We start from the raw sequence: 16,408 nt of genomic DNA on the forward strand, positions 1-16,408 counted from the left end.
AGAGTATGTCTATCTGAAAAAAACAGACCCCATCTGGTTAAACCAGGTGGGTGGTATCTGACAAGGGAGCCTCGTTCCCCAGTCCCCATAAACAATTGCTTCTCAGATATTTCCAAGCTTCCTCCAAACATCTTTCGAAAACCAGCTATGTGTGCACTGCAGGGTTGAGTTTCATGAAGACTAGCAGATCGTCTCGGTTGCGTGGATGATGCTCAATTGCCAGGCGAGGACCGGGCTCTCTGCACCAGAATTGCAAGCAGGTCAAGTCAATCGAGTACCTTTGACATAAATGGTAAGCAGTACGCTGAAGAGCTGTTAAGATAGAACATTTCGCAGGCCAGTCCGTAATCACAGTTGCCTCCTCAACAAGTTCGCTGTATCTCGAATAAGAAAGAATACAAAAATAAATTCCACTGTCGACCTAAGATCGTGGAGGAAGAGAATTATATGGAATCGAAATTGTTGATGAAGGGGTTGTTGATTGCGCCGCTTTGACGGCGGTCTGGTCCTCACCCTGGGACCGTGGGATGAGTTGGCATTGTGTGGCTTAATATACTGAATGCATCCGATAGGGTGATTTGGGGGGGGAAGTGTTGACCAAAACCCATGAGATAGAAAATTTATAACTGGGAAATGACCTGTTTAGGAGTGCAGCCATGGCAAGCCGTTGGGGGCGAGGGGGACATGAAAGAGGTGTTGATGTCACGTCGGGCTGAGGTTGCGGGACTTTGACCACAGGTCATGTGCTGGGTCACGTGCCTGGACGCATGAGACTTGGCAAGCTCTCTGGCCAATTTATTCCATTCGTCCATTGTATTCTATACATCAAGTACAGGAACATTCTTCATTTTGGAGACAAAAGCATCTTCAATTTATTGTTCTTATTAGATGCATTGTGATGGTGACAACATCGATTTATTGATAATCCATCATATCCCTGTGGATAAATTCTTGTTAATTTCTTCGATAATTTGACACCGTAATAATGTTTTAGATCGCAAAAATGTTTCCCTCCAGAAGTCTGTTTGAGATCCACAACATTCTTAAGTCCACTGCTAATTTCCATCATATCTGGGTCTAAGGATAGCATCATACCCCATCCTCCTCTTTCTAATCTCGACCCTCGCCTGCCGAATTGGCGGTTTTTCGTAGGTGCCATGTACTGCCGATCGAGTCGTTCATCACAGCATCGCTGGTTCTCTGGCAGATACCAAGGAGAGATACTTTTAAGGAAATCTTAGTTGGATCCAGAGGCCCCTGCGTTTGATCCAGAAGCATCTTGGTTGGCATCATGTACCCCCTGGGGCCTGGGAAGAGATCCACTAAAGTGAATGCTCTGGACGGTGGTAGCAGGCTGGCGAGTTGGAAGAGGTGGCAGCCAGCCTTCCGGGCTGAGGGGAAGGGGCTCAATGCGCCCATGGAATCGTGCAGGGGTGATTTCAGGAATAGAGATATCTCCACTCGATTGCTGCACTCTTAAAACGCTCGGAAGGAATGATCTTCTTTCACCCAACCGGGCTTGCTCTCTGCTCCAGCTGTCCATGGAGATGACTTCATCAGGAGGAATGCCAGCAACAAGCTGCACTCGGATCAGTCGTGCCTGGAGAAGATCTCTTTCATTGTAATGCTGAGGCGGTCCTGTTGGAACAGAAGCTTCATGACTATCGAGCCCAGCTGCCCTAGGCTGAGCATCATGCACCTCTTCGTCAGAAAGGCTGTGAGATTCTTGGGCTGAGGTTTGAGGATTCAGAGGCTGGTTGGGAGGCTGGTTGGGAGGCTGAACACCAATAGGATGGCCAGGCGGGTTGACAGGCGCCTGGTTTCCAGAACGAAACATTCGTTGACGATCCCGACAATCATGGAGCCAGGAACTGACAGCCCAGATTCGGACCCGCTGATGATGCAAAGCATCGTGGTAGGGTGTTTGGCTACTTAGTGCAACGCTCACTGTATCTCGAACGTTCACATATGGACCCTCATAGTGAGATCGAGGAGGGATAGTGCGCGTTCGGAAGCCAGGAGGAGGGGCTCTAGCCCCGGATATCAGGCCTTCGGCAGCTTGAATTTGGCTATTTCTCTGGATTGATCCATGCACACTAGGAGAAGAGATGCGATCTGGGAACATCAGATCATTGGTATTGGCATGGACAGTGGTGCTGCCTTGAACCCCTTGGTGTGCAGCCAGAAAGCGCGCATCTGTGTAAGGAGCAGTAGGGCTAAACGTTCCTCCTGGGATATCTCTGCGAATTGCACCACCATGCGGAACTCCAAGTATACCAAACCCGCCAGTCCCCGCCATGAATGGTCCGTTGAGTGGCTGTGCGTATTGGGGTCCATATCCGGCCATAGAGTAAGGGTCGCTGAGGTTGGTGTGTTGGGGGTTTTGAGGGTTTTGAGGCAAAGCAGGAAAGGGAGCAGGATTGGCATTCGGCAGAGGTAAAGCTTGGGCTTGAGGATTCGGGGGCAAGAGAGGATTGGCATTCTGCCCATGGAAAGCTTGGGCTTGAGGATTCAGGGGTAAAAGACCTGTGGCAGGAACAGGATTGGCATTCTGCACAGGGAGAGCTTGAGCTTGGGGGTTCAGAACAAAAGGACCTGCGAGAAGACCAGGATTGGCATTCTGCACAGGCAAAGCTTGAGCTTGGTTGTTTACGAAAACTGGGCCTGCAGGGAGAGCATTTTGGGTGGCAATGCCCTGGGGACCATTTGGATTGCCGTTAAAAACCGGGTTGCTCAAATTGTTCATGTTGGTAGCTTGAGCAGTTGATGTCTGAGTAGGAGCATTTGGGCCCACAGGTCCCTGTGTGGTAACAGGCCCAGTGTGCCCCTGGGAAACATTGTTGTTATTCATATCGATGCCGTGAAACTGCAGTTGATACACCCGGTTATTATCAGAGTCTCTTGCATTCAATGTCAAGCATCCTGGCCATTCATTGGTCTTACGAGTAATCTTATGCACGAGGTGCCGAGCAACCTGTTTTATCGAGGTGACGTGACGCCAAATGGAGCCGTGGTTTTTTTTGGATGTTTGATAAATCCAGTACAGGTTTATGTTCCTGTAGAGAGAGAGATTCCTAGGGGGTAGCAGCCTCCGCAGGAACCCCGATAGGGAAACTTTGATGAGTTCGATAATTCACGAGTATGCAGTTGGAGACGCGTCACCACTGATTGAGTAACGAGACGAATGCTAGGAGAAAAGGATGAAAGGTTAGTTAAAAAGATATGTGCGTATGTTGCATAATAAACGGATAGACGAACAAACACAGAGAGAAAATGCGCGAATAAGCTAGTTGGAAATGGCGTGAGCTTAGATAGGCACTTGTTGAAAGAAGCGAAGAGGAGGATGGGGAAAGAGGGAAGAAGAAGGGAAGAAAATGAGATACGCGCGTTCCCTATTTAAATTGAAGCCTTTGAAGGACTTTCAAGTTGCGGATTAACTACATGCACGTGTGTAAAGTGCTTAAGCCCCGGAGGTTGCTCCAAAATACAAAGTAAATCTTTACATGCCCCCTCCTTAACCTCAGTACACAAGGTCCAGCTACACACATATATCGTAGATTTACTTGTAAGGAACAGCTGTTCATTTCAAATGTTTGGTCTGTAGATTATTTGATCCAGAGATGTCGACATTATACTATACGATAAAGATTCAATGTTCTCTTTGTCTCTTACTACCTACTACATGGTAGTAGTAGTAGTAGTATTTCTAGACCCGGGTGCATGCACATGTTCGTTGGAGATAACATTTGAAAGTAAACTGTATGGTTTTAGAAAAATATTCGAACATTGTCATACATTGTAGTGACGCTAGTATGGAATCAATTAAAATTTGAAGGCCAATGAAGCCCTAGAGAGATATAAGATATACATAATAATCCTAAGCATGCTACGAGTACCTAGTGACATTCTAAGATATCTAGCTAATCTTAATCTTCTAGGGACCACTTGAGATATGTATACGTTATATTTATACCTAGGCAGGCATCTACATATAGGACCAAGTGATATTGATCCGGGAATCATCCGTCGGGTATTTCTGGAACATTGAGGGTGCGCTTCAATTGATTTGAACACATGTCTGGATAGATAGTCTAAAATATTGAATATGAAGAACGACTCTAAATACTACTGTATACTTACTAGGCATACTCCAACCCTGGAGGATTCAAATAATTTACACATTTGCACATGCATGATACTTTCCTAGTCATATCAAAACTTCTATTGATTGTGCAAATAACATTCAATTTGAATAATAGGGCATCAATAGTAAACATTGGTTGAAACTTCCAAAGTTCAAGCCTGCGCAACTGTGGACCCAGAGGGTTGGAATTGATACCTAGTAGGAACCTTACAACTGCCCAGCACTGGTGATGCTGTTTGAAGGCTCAACATTTGAATGTTTCAACATTTAGAGAGAGCTTGAGCTTCAAGTGTTGAGTGTTGAGTGGCTAACATTTGAATATTCTCAGATTTTCAGAGCTACTAAAGTTGGACATAACATTTGAAGGTCAGTCACCCATTCAAGGCTACGAGTTGATTCAGATGAATGTGTTCTAACCGTACATGGCATTTCTTCATATATGAACAGTTTACACATGGATACAGATAACATGGCCTTACAGCCCTATTCTCAGAATTTTGAGTACAACAATAAAAACTTCAAGTGTTGAAACAGCCTAGCTGATGCCGGCAAGAGGATGTCAATCTCCAAAGGCAAGGTCCAGCAAGATAAAAAATAGAAGACCAGAGAAAACCATCGCATTGGTGGCACAAATGTTGAAACATCATGAAGTCGAAGAAAAACTGTGATCCTTGAACCAGAACGTAAAATCCAGCAACAAAGAGTAGTCATGATCATAGGCCCTGAGGTGGGTCTAAACGAGTGAGCAGAGTGTTGAAAGGCAGTATGGATGTGTGGGGTCCAATGAAGCTGCCGGTGGTATATGCAAGAACCAGGATAAAATGGAGAAGAGGGGAAAGGGTAGAAGGAACAGAAGAACAAATCCAAAACGGGAAAGGAAAACAGAAAACAGAAATGAATCCCCGCTAGAGCCTCATGTTCAAAATAAAATAAAAACAACATTAAGTAAACCTGTTGAAAGGTCACATCCCAAACTCCAATATCGTAACTAGTAGGAATCCAATCCCGGATCAAGCCGGAAGCATATGACACAGATAAAAGAGTTGAGAGAATTTATCGTCGATTCAGGAGGGTCAAAAACTCCTCTCTGGTTTTGGCACTTGACCGCATACATCCCAGCATGCAGCTCGTGGTGGTGGTGCTGCCAACCTTCTGCACACCACGCATGACCATGCAAAGGTGGGAAGATTCCATGACAACACCAACACCACGAGGCTTCAGCACCTCCGAAATAGCCAAAGCCACTTGCTTAGTCAAGCGTTCTTGAACTTGAAGTCTGCGAGAGAACATTTCAGCCAGACGGGCCAATTTGGAAAGTCCCAGGACACGGCGATCCGGGATGTATCCGATATGCATCTGCCCCACATCAGTCAGCACTACAGTCACTACTATTCGCCACGCATAGATGCAAGTGACAAGAATTCATACCTTTCCAGTAAAGGGGACCATGTGGTGTTCACACAGAGAAAAGACATCAATGTCCTTCACAATGACCAGTTCATCATGATCTTCATGGAAAACTGCTCCGTTCACCAAGTCCCGCACGTTCTCTTCGTATCCCTTCGTGAAGTAGAGCATAGCCTTGGCATAGCGCTCGGGGGTCTCTCTAAGGCCCTCACGTTCAGGGTCTTCACCGACACACTCCAGGATTGTTCGTACAGCACCTGCCAGCTTCTTCACACGTTCCTCGTTTTCTTCAGGTGTCGACTCCAAGCGCTGCCGGGTTCCGGGGCCTATGAAGCAAACAAATTAGCAAATTCGAATGTATAAATACCAAACCAGCATGGTAGCCACTTACAGGGCCAACTGAGTCCATCAAAGTCGATTGGGGGGTTCAATGTGTAGGGGCTGGCGGGGCGGGATGCCGTCGCTGGCGGGGTCAACGGATCGGCCTCATCCCGGGGATCGCGGGGTGGGTCATTCAAAGTAGGTCTTCCGCTGTGGGAGTGTTAAAAGATTGGTGACAGGAGAATTGATTAGGAAAAATTAGGATTGAGGCATACCGAATTGCGAGGGCACGGTGGGTGGGCCCTTCTTCGCGGACGGTAGCATCATCAGATGGAGGTGGGGCAGACTGAACATCCTCAACATCGAACCCCAACCCCACGGGAACTCTTGGGGCAAAGGAGGAGCGGATAGAGGTGTTAAGGCTCTCACGTTCGCGGGCATCACGCGTTCTGTTTCCAGGGCCAGTGCCCGATGATGACTGCAAAGGGGAGCTGCCGTTCAACATGTGGGATGGAATGGCAGAAGGCTTCGGGGCCGGAGGAGATCCTGAGCCCATTATGAACGAGATTGGAGGAAGCTGGCTTTGTTGGATGGTAGAGCAAGATTTTCAAGGTAATCCAAAGTTGAAGAATTGAAAGGGAAGAGAAAAAAAAATTGACTTTGAACCCTCCAGTATCAGGTCAGCATCGGCATGGATGACTTTACTTTTTTTTTTGACGCAACGACCATCCGAGAGTCACGCTAAGCCGCTTTCACGAGTCCCCCTCATCTTTCTTGACACCGCCTTGTTTGTCCACCAATCAACAGCTCATGCTTGTCCGCGGGAGAGACCCGTTACAGAGTTCCGACTCCGATAACGATAATGAAGCAAAAGGGAACTGGATCTCCTTGTACGGAGTGCTGTGACAACGGATTCTATACAAAATAAAAGTCATAAAAAATAATTTACTAAAATTCAACACTCGTTCCTAGTTTTAAAGAGTAAGAAAGCTCAAGAATATTTGACTGTGTGCGCAAGTAAATTTTCATCTTTTTTTTTTTTTTGGCGAGCCCCAAGCAATTTTAACTAGTCTAGGAGGGGTATAGGTCGGAATTTACAGCGTATACGTGATTTTAAGGATCTGCTGGGATGAGCAGTAATCTATATGACCCCACTTAGAAGATACACCTGGTGACCACTACCTTCAGCATCAAAACACATAACATATTAACCCATGGGTTTTTCGTGATTTCATATGTCACCCTTGAAACGATTAAAAGCAGATTCGGGAGAGTATTAAAATGTTTTTAATTGCTCAGACCTATGTTTCGCCGGCAAGCGCACCATGGGGGAAAAAGTACCATTCGGCAAATAACTCAAACAAACCAGACCAAGAAACTATAAGCAGAAAAAATCATGCCTCCAACTCCTCGGTAGGGACATCTTCCAGGTCCTTGCCCACAATGGCGTCGGCCACCTTCCATACCTGCAGGAGGTTGTCTTCGGCCGCCGAGCACAGCACCCATGGATCGCTGAGGTTCCAACTGAAGTCAGACAGGCGGTTTGTGTGACCACCGTGCATAAAGAGACTGGAAATTAGGTTAGTCAAGGCATTGAAGGAAGAAAGAATTGCATTAAAGCAATTATAGAACACATACAGCTCGGGAGGACCGTCCTGCGCGTCCTCCGGGGTCTGTTCCTCACCAGCACGGCTGAGGTCCCAGAACATAATTTTCCGGTCATAGCTGGAACTGGCCAAAACGGACTCCTCGAATGGATGCCACGAGATAGACTGCACGGAGTCTGTGTGACCCTCCAATGAGTGAAGCTTGGTCTTGAGATTTCGAAGATCCCACAGACCAATAGTCTTGTCAGCGGAACCGGTGGCCAAGATTGTCTCTGCTGCCGGGTTAAAGGAGATGGAATTGATAGCATCGCGGTGCTGCCCCTCCGCTGATGCGGCTGCGCGGGTGGAGTCAGCAGAGCGAATATCGAGAATCTGAAGGGTGATATCATCGGAGACGGTTCCAATGAGAGACGAATGGAGAGGGTGGTGCTGAACATCGTTTACGATGGAAGAATGGTGAGTGTAGGTGCGGGTCGGCCGGAGGGCCTTGTTGCCCTTGGTGTATGTCGTAAGGTCCCTAACGTTAATTTCGTAAGTGACCCGGATCGAGACTCACGGCAAGGATTAGTGACTTACCAGAGTCGAACAGTCTTGTCCTCGCTACCAGTAGCAAGGTGACCCTCTTTGTGTGGATTCCAGCTCAGGCCGAAGCCCTCTGCCTCGTGTCCTAGGAGCTCCATTTGAGGGTTCACAGTACCAGTGGGTTGGCTGGGGTGCTTTGAACGGTCCCAGATCATCACCCGGCCATCGGTACACATGGTCGCAATCATATTGGGGTTCTGGGGCTGGTAACGGGCCTTGTTAACTTCCCCCCTGTGATCAATCTTCTGGGCAATCTCAAATTTGATCTCCATCTGGGGCTTCTTGGGTCCGCCACCGTAGCCACCGATCTCTCCGCGCTCCTCATCATAGTCGTCTGGGTTCGGGGCATTGGCGTTTGGAAGCTGAATGTGCGCGATTTGAAGGTAATTCTGAGCATCACCGGCTGTGTGGGTACCAATAAGTAGGCGATGGGTAGAATAAGGCTTATCGGGGACTCTGGGCCAAATATCAGTTTTGAACCTTGTGGGACTGAAGAGATGCTTAGAAGACTCACTCCTGCTTGTCTGGAAGCCACTGGGTTGTGAGGGTGGGCCATTCCAAAGCTGTGCTCAGAATCATATCATACAAAAATGGCGCGTTCTTTTTCCATGTCTTGTATTCTATTGATAGTTAAGTTAGCCTTGTTCTTCAACTTGGACAGGTGGGGATTGATGGAATAAACAATGTCGAAACATATATCAGCGCATACCCTCATTGATGATCTTTTCGTTGCTGTGCTCGCTTTCCTTCTCCTGCTGCTCCTCAACCCCGGTGGCTACTGCGCAGTTAGAACGGAGATTTCTAGCAACCAATTTCCAGAGCCGGTAAACTCACGGTTCTCATCCTCATATGTGTCCATTGCTGCAAGCAGTAATGTATTCTCACGCGAATGCGTCAAGCGACTGGAAGTTGGGATGACTAGGCCTTTTTGAAAAAGGAAAAGAAGCCGAAGTCTTAAGCAAAGAAGCAAAGAAGCAGAGAAGGGCGATTCCAAACGCGAAACCCGCGTTAATGGGCAGCAGTTGGCGCTAGTCCCGAATGGGAGAGATACTCCTTGGCATGGACTTCAGCTTGCTTCACGCCCAACTTTGCAACTTTGCAACTTTACTCTGTTCATCTACCCTGGTGTCTCCCTTTCCTTCTTGTGTCTCTGCTGTGTTTCGCTCTTGCGGGATTCTTGGCGTTGAGCTCGAGAGGTATTTTTTTCTTCTTGTTTGATTACGAGACGACGGATTTATATCGAATAATTTCCCCGCCGATCGGTACCTCCGATTCCTGTGACGCATCCACATCCTCCAGACCAACCCTTGCGGCAAGTTCACCCCCCGCACTGTTGAATTACTCTCGACGGTTTTTCCAACGACCACCTTTTCTACCACCTCTATTGTAAACGATAATTCACAATGGGTGTTCCGAAATTCTTCCGCTGGCTGAGCGAGCGGTATCCCGCCATCTCCATGCTCATCAAGGAGAGCCGTATTCCCGAGTTCGACAGCTTGTATCTGGATATGAACGGAATTATTCACAACTGCACACACAGCGACAGTGACTCTCCGACATTCCGCATGTCGGAGGAACAAATGTTTATTGCCATCTTCAACTATATTGAGCACCTTTTCGGAAAGATTAAACCCCAAAAGTTGTTTTTTATGGCTGTCGATGGTGTCGCCCCACGAGCGAAGATGAACCAACAACGTGCGCGCCGCTTCCGAACCGCTCTGGACGCTGAAAATGCGAAAGAGAAAGCAATTGCACAGGGAATGGAGATGCCGAAAGAAGACCCATTCGACAGCAATTGTATCACCCCTGGTACCGGTTTCATGGCGAGACTCACACAACAATTGAAATACTTCATCAACAAAAAGATCTCCGAGGATTCGGATTGGCAGGGCGTAGAAATCGTGCTTTCGGGACATGAGGTGCCCGGAGAAGGAGAGCACAAGATCATGGAATACATTCGTCAAGCGAAAGCGCAGCCCGGTTACCATCCGAACGTGCGGCATTGTTTGTATGGTTTAGATGCGGATCTGATCATGCTGGGTCTTCTCAGCCATGACCCTCACTTCTGTCTTCTCCGAGAGGAGGTGACATTTGGCCGTCAGACACAAAAGAAGCCCAAGGAACTGGAACATCAAAACTTCTATCTCTTGCATCTGAGCATGGTCCGGGAGTATCTGGAATTGGAATTTCAAGAGCTAGAGCAAGAAGGAACTCTAAACTTCCCATTTGATATGGAGCGTGTTATTGATGATTTTATTCTCATGGCATTTTTCGTTGGAAATGATTTCTTGCCCAATTTGCCCAATTTGCACATCAATGAGGGTGCATTGGCGCTCATGTTCAAGATCTACAAAGAAGTTCTACCCAAGATGGGTGGCTACATTAACGAGGAAGGTACAATCAACCTGGAGCGCCTAGGCAAACTCATTGATGCGATGAGCGTTTTCGAGCATCGTTTCTTTGAACTCGAAAACTCTGATGCTCAATGGGTCAAATCGAAAAAGAATGACGGCTCGCTCGAACTGGAGAACAGGCCGAAGGAGTTGACTATCACGGCATCTCAGAAGGATATTCTGAAGAAAGTAAAGCAGTACGTCTTGAATCGGCCTGGTAAAGGTTCTGAAGCGAAACCTTTGGATTTCCCATCTACTTTACCGGCCCGCGACCGCAGCTTTGTGGAGAAACTTGCAGACCAACTTCGAGTACCATGGTCCACCACAGAAAATGAGGGTGGCGATCGGTTCATGAGACTCCAGCTACCTAAGCCCGAGCATGATGATAGTGAGGAGGAAGACGATGACGAGGAGGCAACCCTGGCCATTCAGCGGGTTATTCGAAAGTACGAGAAGGCCAAAGTACAGGAAATGACCCCTGAAGAGGCACAAGAGGCCGCTGAAAAGAAATATGACGAGAAATTCTATGAGTGGAGAGATACCTATTATCGCTCTAAGTTCGGATGGGGACTTGACAACGAGGATGAGATGAAAAAGCTTGCAGAGAATTATGTGCAAGGTCTCCAGTGGGTCTTGTTCTATTATTATCGGGGTATCGCATCGTGGTCCTGGTTCTTCCGCTATCACTATGCCCCCATGATCTCGGGTGAGTGCTTTGTATTCTCTTTTTGTCCAGTGTTTTTTTTTTACTAACAGCATGAAACAGACGTAACGAAGGGGCTGGGTGTGGATATGAATTTCCGACTCGGTCAGCCATTCAGGCCTTTTGAGCAGCTGATGGGTGTGTTGCCTGATCGCAGTAAGAAGATTGTGCCAACCGCCTACTGGGAGCTGATGACTTCACCGGAATCTCCCATCATCGATTTTTACCCTCGTGATTTCGACCTGGACATGAACGGCAAAAAGATGGAGTGGGAGGCCGTGGTCAAAATTCCTTTCATCGACGAAAAGCGCCTCCTGGATGCTATGAAAACACGAGAACAGCTCCTTAGCCCTGACGAGAAATCTCGTAATGGTTTTGGGGCTAGCCTGAAATTCACACACTCACCTGATGTGAACTTCATTTATCCTTCCTCCATGCCTGGTGTATTCCCTGACGTTCCCAACTGTCGCTGCATTGAGAATACTTTTGAACTCCCTACCATGGATGGATTAGTCCCATATCATGGTTTAATGGACGGCGTGCAGCTTGGTGATGCCGCTCTGGCCGGTTTCCCTAGTCTGAAGACCCTGCCACGTGTCGGTCAGCTGGGTTTCCATGGAGTCTGTGTATTCCAACAGGAAAGTCGGAATGAAAGCCAGGTCATCACCCTCCTGGACCCATCCAGTCGAACCAGCGTCGAATTGGCCAAGACAAAGCTTGGGAAGCGAGTTCATGTTGGATTCCCATTCCTGCAAGAAGCACTAGTCGTTCGTGTTTCAGACGAACTTTTTGACTACATTCTTCCACCGGGTGAGGAGCATGCTGTCCAAATCCCGCACACGCCTCAACAAATCGAGCAGTGGAAGAAGAAGGCAGACAAGATCGAGGGTAGCTACAGCAAGCGGCTGGGTATCATTATCGGAGGTGTTGAGTCAGTCCTCCATATTCAACTGCTAAAGGGCATGACCAAGACCGAAGAAGGTGCTACCATCAAGGAATTCGCGGATATACCTGGACAAGAAACCGACTATGCTCTCCAGGTGGTGGTTGACGATGTCGTCAACCCCGACCAGCGTTTCATTGAGCGTGAGGCTCTGCCAATTGAAGAAGAGTTCCCCGCAAACTCTCGTTGTTTCTTCTTGGGTGACTTCAACTACGGCAGACCCGTTCATGTGACTGGTCACTCTGATGGAAAGGTGAATGGGTTAGTCGCAGCGGTGAAAGGCAAAGAGCCAGAATTTGGAAGACGGCATGTTGCAGAGGCTGAGCGATCATGCCCCTACATGCCTTCGTATGCTATTGCACGGAGTCTGCGTCTCAATCCTCTGGTGCTAGCGAGGATCACGTCGTCCTTCACAGTTGACGTAGAGGGCCAACGTGTCAATCTGGGCCTCAACCTCAAGTTCGAAGCTCGCAAGCAAAAGGTCCTTGGATATTCTCGCCGTGGTCAATCTGGTTGGGAATTCAGCCAGAAGGCAGTTAACCTGCTTCAGCAGTACATGATTACCTTCCCTGAATTCATTGCTGGTATCCAGCGCAATCCTCAGAGCGATCGTTACTCTCCAACTGATTTTTACCCGGAAGATGTTGCTCTTGCAAAAATAAAGGAGATTCGTGATTGGCTTAAGGCAGTGGAAGCTAAGGATTTTGCAAGGGTTCCCCTTGAAGCCGAGCAACTGGATTCCGATATTGTCCTTCTTATCCAACAGGACGCCGATGAATTCACTAAGTCGCAGCCTGAGATGCGGCCTCAGAAAGTTCGCGGCGTCCCCCGAGGTGCTTTGCTTCGGCCTGAGGATGTGGAGCACCGCCTTGGAAGCCAAACATTCAAGCTTGGTGATCGCGTCGTGTATGCCCAGAATTCCGGCAAGGTTCCTATTGCCACTCGGGGCACCGTGGTGGGTCTTACCAGAACCCCGCTCACAATCTTGCTCGATGTTGTCTTTGACGCTTCCTTCATGAGTGGCACGGATCTCGGCAAGCGCTGTGCGCCATTCCGTGGCCAGACAGTTCCCGCGTCTTCGGTCCTAAACTTGTCCTACCGCCAATTGGTCACTAGCTCTCGTGCTGCCACGGGCCAGCAAACCCAGCAGGAACCTACACCTCTGACCGTTCCTGGCTATGGTGCACCTCTGGGCCCCAACGGACAGGGACAGCTCAAGAATGCACCCGTTCCCCCACCTTTGAGGGGATCGTTCCAGGGGGCTGTTTCTGGAAACAATGCTACCCGTGGACGTGGTGGTCCCGGTAACAACCCGCCCACTACGCTGCCCTTCCGGCCCCACGTCAATGGCGGCACTCCGCGCGGCCCTCGTAACCGGGGCGCCCCAACTAACGGCAATCGCGGTGGCAGAGGCGGTAGAGGCGGATATGCATCCGTTGAAAATGGTGATCCTAGCGAGGGGGTCATTCAAAACAATCCCAACTTCCGCCCGCAGAGCTACAATCAGGTTCCTCCACCACCGGTAGTCGCTCAGCGACGCGGCCGCGGCCGTGGTCGTGGCAATGGATTCCATGGCCGTGGTCGCGGAGGTGGCCCTGCTCCTGCGAGCGACCAGTGATTTGATCTGCTTTGTTCCCGTTTACGATATTTATGACATATTGTCCTTATATGTACAGAGTCTTGTTGGCATTTATCAACACGGGAACGGATTAAGATACCTACTAGTGTGTAGGCGAGTCTTTGAAACAAAAAAAACCCCCCGAGAAAGAAAAAAAAAGAATTGAATGGATGTAAAGATTTCAAATATTCATCATGTCTTCTAAAGCAACTCATAACCTTCCAAGGTTGTAATAAGCGTGAACGTTAAAAGTCTATCGACCACAGCTAACATGCATAACAAACCTTGGAACAACTGGCACATTGTAATAATATCCCGATGTCAGAATCCGATCTCAGTCCGAGGTTTAAATGGACATTCCAAGGCCGTGAAACTAAATCGTGTCAACGGCCCTTTTCCGAAATAGCACTGGCGTACTAGTGTTCGGCAAAATGTGTTCTCCAACACAGAGATTTTGCGGTCTGCGGTCACCCCTGCCATCTTCGTACTTAAACTCATAGTCCATAATAATCTTGCTGAAGATCGCTTTAATCGTACATGCTGCAAAAAATCGACCCGGACAAGCTTGCCGGCCCGCTCCAAAATGCATACTTGAAGGGCTGATGCTAACGAAGCTGGTGGATGTCGACGGGACCAGTGAGAGTGTGCGCCCGTCCTCCCACGATTCTTCGGTATCGTTTGATTCAGCATATTTCTCGTCTGTGATGGATGCGCCACCGGCACATGTTGACAAAGCGTGCCGGTCTGTCGGGTTCCGACACCAGCGGAATCCGTCGAATGACTGCGGATCGGCGATGACGGCTGGATCTTTGCTGAGGGGTCCTGCGGGAAAACAGATATGAGTTCCTTCGGGCAGGAAGAGATCGCCTGATAGGGTCAAAGGCTTTTTCAAGATGCGGTGGAAGGTCACTATGGAATCTCAGATCAGTATTCGAATGTCATCAACACTTTTTTTGAAACCATCCACCATTGACCAGTACATAACATCTCAATGTTCAAATATACATATCAGAGTGTTGTGTCGTTATACTCACATTCCCCTGGTGGCCCAAACCGTTGAGACTCCTTCAGGAAACTGTCCATCCTCCGCTGGTTGTCAAACGATGCCTTCGTAGCATTCTCCCACCCAAACTTCAGCGTCTCTCGAACCTCCTCTCGCAGCGGACCAAGATACTCAGGCATAAGAATCAGGTCGTAAAGTGCATGACTCATTGCCATGGAGCTCGTATGCACAACGGCAAGACTCATAAGCAGAAGCATGTGATGCGCCAACAGCTCTGGATCCATATCCTGCTCGTCCTCCGCCATATCCATCATCCACTGCAAGAAGTCATCCGGGGCCTCATACCCTGGGTCATTTTCAGCCGTTGCCTTTTCGCGAGCAGCACGCCGCTCGTTGATCATTGGGACGAAGAGATCTTTCACGAAGCGCAGCTGGCGTTTCATGGCGCGGACGGAGGGGAGAAAGAATGCCACTATTGGTCGGAGGAAGACTGGGAATGGGCGGAGAAGTAAGATGGTTACACCCACGTTCACGGAGTAGTTTGTTGCTGTCTTGAGCCATTCCTTGTTGTGGGAGAGTGAGTCGCCTGCCATGACGCGAGATGTGGCGCAGGTGATTAGGTGGATGAATACTTCGTGGGGGTAGATGCGGGCCCAATGGTCTTTGGAAGAGGACGGATTGTTAGTACCAAGTTTGGCTCATGGGATGCCTTTCCGGAGTTATACCTTCACATTCTGGAATGGCGGCATCGAAGGCTCGATGGAGTTCATCTATCACCCATGGGATCACTCGTGCTGCGCAATGTTTAGCAATAGAAAGTTTGAGTGGATAAATGGATGATTGGCAAAGTACCAAGAGATGGTGTCAGGCGTTTCCGAACGGTCATGGAAGGGAGATAGCTATTGATTATGATCTGAGTGTATTCTCCCAGGGCATTCTAAGCATGAAATAGTTCGAATATTAGCGGAGTTCCAGTCGTGAATGCAACAATATAAAGTTGAGCTAGCAGGATAATATCATACCTCGTATTGTGCATCCAGGGAGCTGATGACAGAAGGTGGAAGGTGTCTCAGCTCAGGCAGATACTTCACTGGCAAGACAACAATCTCGCCATCACCTGTGAGTACACGGAAGGGTCGATGTGGGTACTATAATTTGCATCAGTACGAATCAGCTCAACGATGACTCTTGAAGGTACTGATTGACATACTTCCTTGTAGCCCCGATATATCATCGATGAAGCCCTTGGATAGAAGATGAGTCTGTTGAGTACATCGGGCACGTACCACCGGTAACGAACGATAGGAATGTGTTTGAGGCGAGGATTGATGGATCTGCGGAGAAAAAAGTAAATCAAGACCCCCAGGAGGGGCCAGAGAATAGAGCCAGCCATTCAAGCACGGATGGAAGAAGAGATAGAAGCAAGGGAATCGGAATGTGGAGCGATGAAAATCCTGGGCTGATCTTAAATCAAGAAGAGCGAGCACGCGGAGAGTACATGTTAGTTGGTAACACAAGGTCCTGTCGGGCAGTATACCCCTGGAAGGGTGTCACTCGGAATATTCCAGATCATAGTACAAACGCGTCAAAAGTCTTTGTTTCTACCCATAACTCCTGCGCTGTTGATTTACTTTGTTACGCATATTTGGTTTGCTCGGCTCTTTTTATGTGTATTGGATACTATGTA

At 48.4% G+C, this 16,408-nt stretch overlaps 5 protein-coding genes across 5 annotated transcripts; 1 reads left to right on the top strand and 4 right to left on the bottom strand.

Annotated features, from left to right (window-relative positions):
* Nucleotides 1-1,237: 1,237 nt before the first annotated feature.
* On the bottom strand, nt 1,238-2,851 carry N7466_000628 (uncharacterized protein; the record flags this gene model as incomplete). The annotated part of the gene is made up of 1 exon (XM_057160026.1): nt 1,238-2,851. The coding sequence occupies one exon, from the start codon at nt 2,849-2,851 to the stop codon at nt 1,238-1,240; it is 1,614 nt and encodes a 537-aa protein (XP_057026274.1).
* A 2,346-nt stretch (nt 2,852-5,197) lies between these two features.
* Nucleotides 5,198-6,428, bottom strand: N7466_000629 (GTP cyclohydrolase I; the record flags this gene model as incomplete). The annotated part of the gene is made up of 4 exons (XM_057160027.1): nt 5,198-5,500; nt 5,573-5,877; nt 5,943-6,082; nt 6,148-6,428. The coding sequence occupies 4 exons, from the start codon at nt 6,426-6,428 to the stop codon at nt 5,198-5,200; spliced, it is 1,029 nt and encodes a 342-aa protein (XP_057026275.1).
* Nucleotides 6,429-7,266: 838 nt separating this feature from the next.
* Nucleotides 7,267-8,920, bottom strand: N7466_000630 (WD repeat RBAP46/RBAP48/MSI1 family protein; the record flags this gene model as incomplete). The annotated part of the gene is made up of 6 exons (XM_057160028.1): nt 7,267-7,441; nt 7,511-7,996; nt 8,056-8,517; nt 8,576-8,681; nt 8,771-8,839; nt 8,896-8,920. 6 exons carry the CDS (start codon nt 8,918-8,920, stop codon nt 7,267-7,269), a joined length of 1,323 nt encoding a protein of 440 aa, XP_057026276.1.
* A 544-nt stretch (nt 8,921-9,464) lies between these two features.
* Nucleotides 9,465-13,718, top strand: N7466_000631 (chromatin-binding exonuclease XRN1; the record flags this gene model as incomplete). The annotated part of the gene is made up of 2 exons (XM_057160029.1): nt 9,465-11,160; nt 11,221-13,718. 2 exons carry the CDS (start codon nt 9,465-9,467, stop codon nt 13,716-13,718), a joined length of 4,194 nt encoding a protein of 1,397 aa, XP_057026277.1.
* A 373-nt stretch (nt 13,719-14,091) lies between these two features.
* On the bottom strand, nt 14,092-16,114 carry N7466_000632 (cytochrome P450; the record flags this gene model as incomplete). Its single annotated transcript, XM_057160030.1, has 6 exons — nt 14,092-14,627; nt 14,753-15,382; nt 15,447-15,515; nt 15,574-15,658; nt 15,744-15,869; nt 15,932-16,114. The coding sequence occupies 6 exons, from the start codon at nt 16,112-16,114 to the stop codon at nt 14,092-14,094; spliced, it is 1,629 nt and encodes a 542-aa protein (XP_057026278.1).
* Nucleotides 16,115-16,408: the final 294 nt, after the last annotated feature.

This window comes from Penicillium verhagenii, assembly GCF_028828195.1.
Source record: "Penicillium verhagenii strain IBT 33310 chromosome Unknown utg000002l_segment0_segment0, whole genome shotgun sequence".
NCBI classification, from domain to species: domain Eukaryota; kingdom Fungi; phylum Ascomycota; class Eurotiomycetes; order Eurotiales; family Aspergillaceae; genus Penicillium; species Penicillium verhagenii.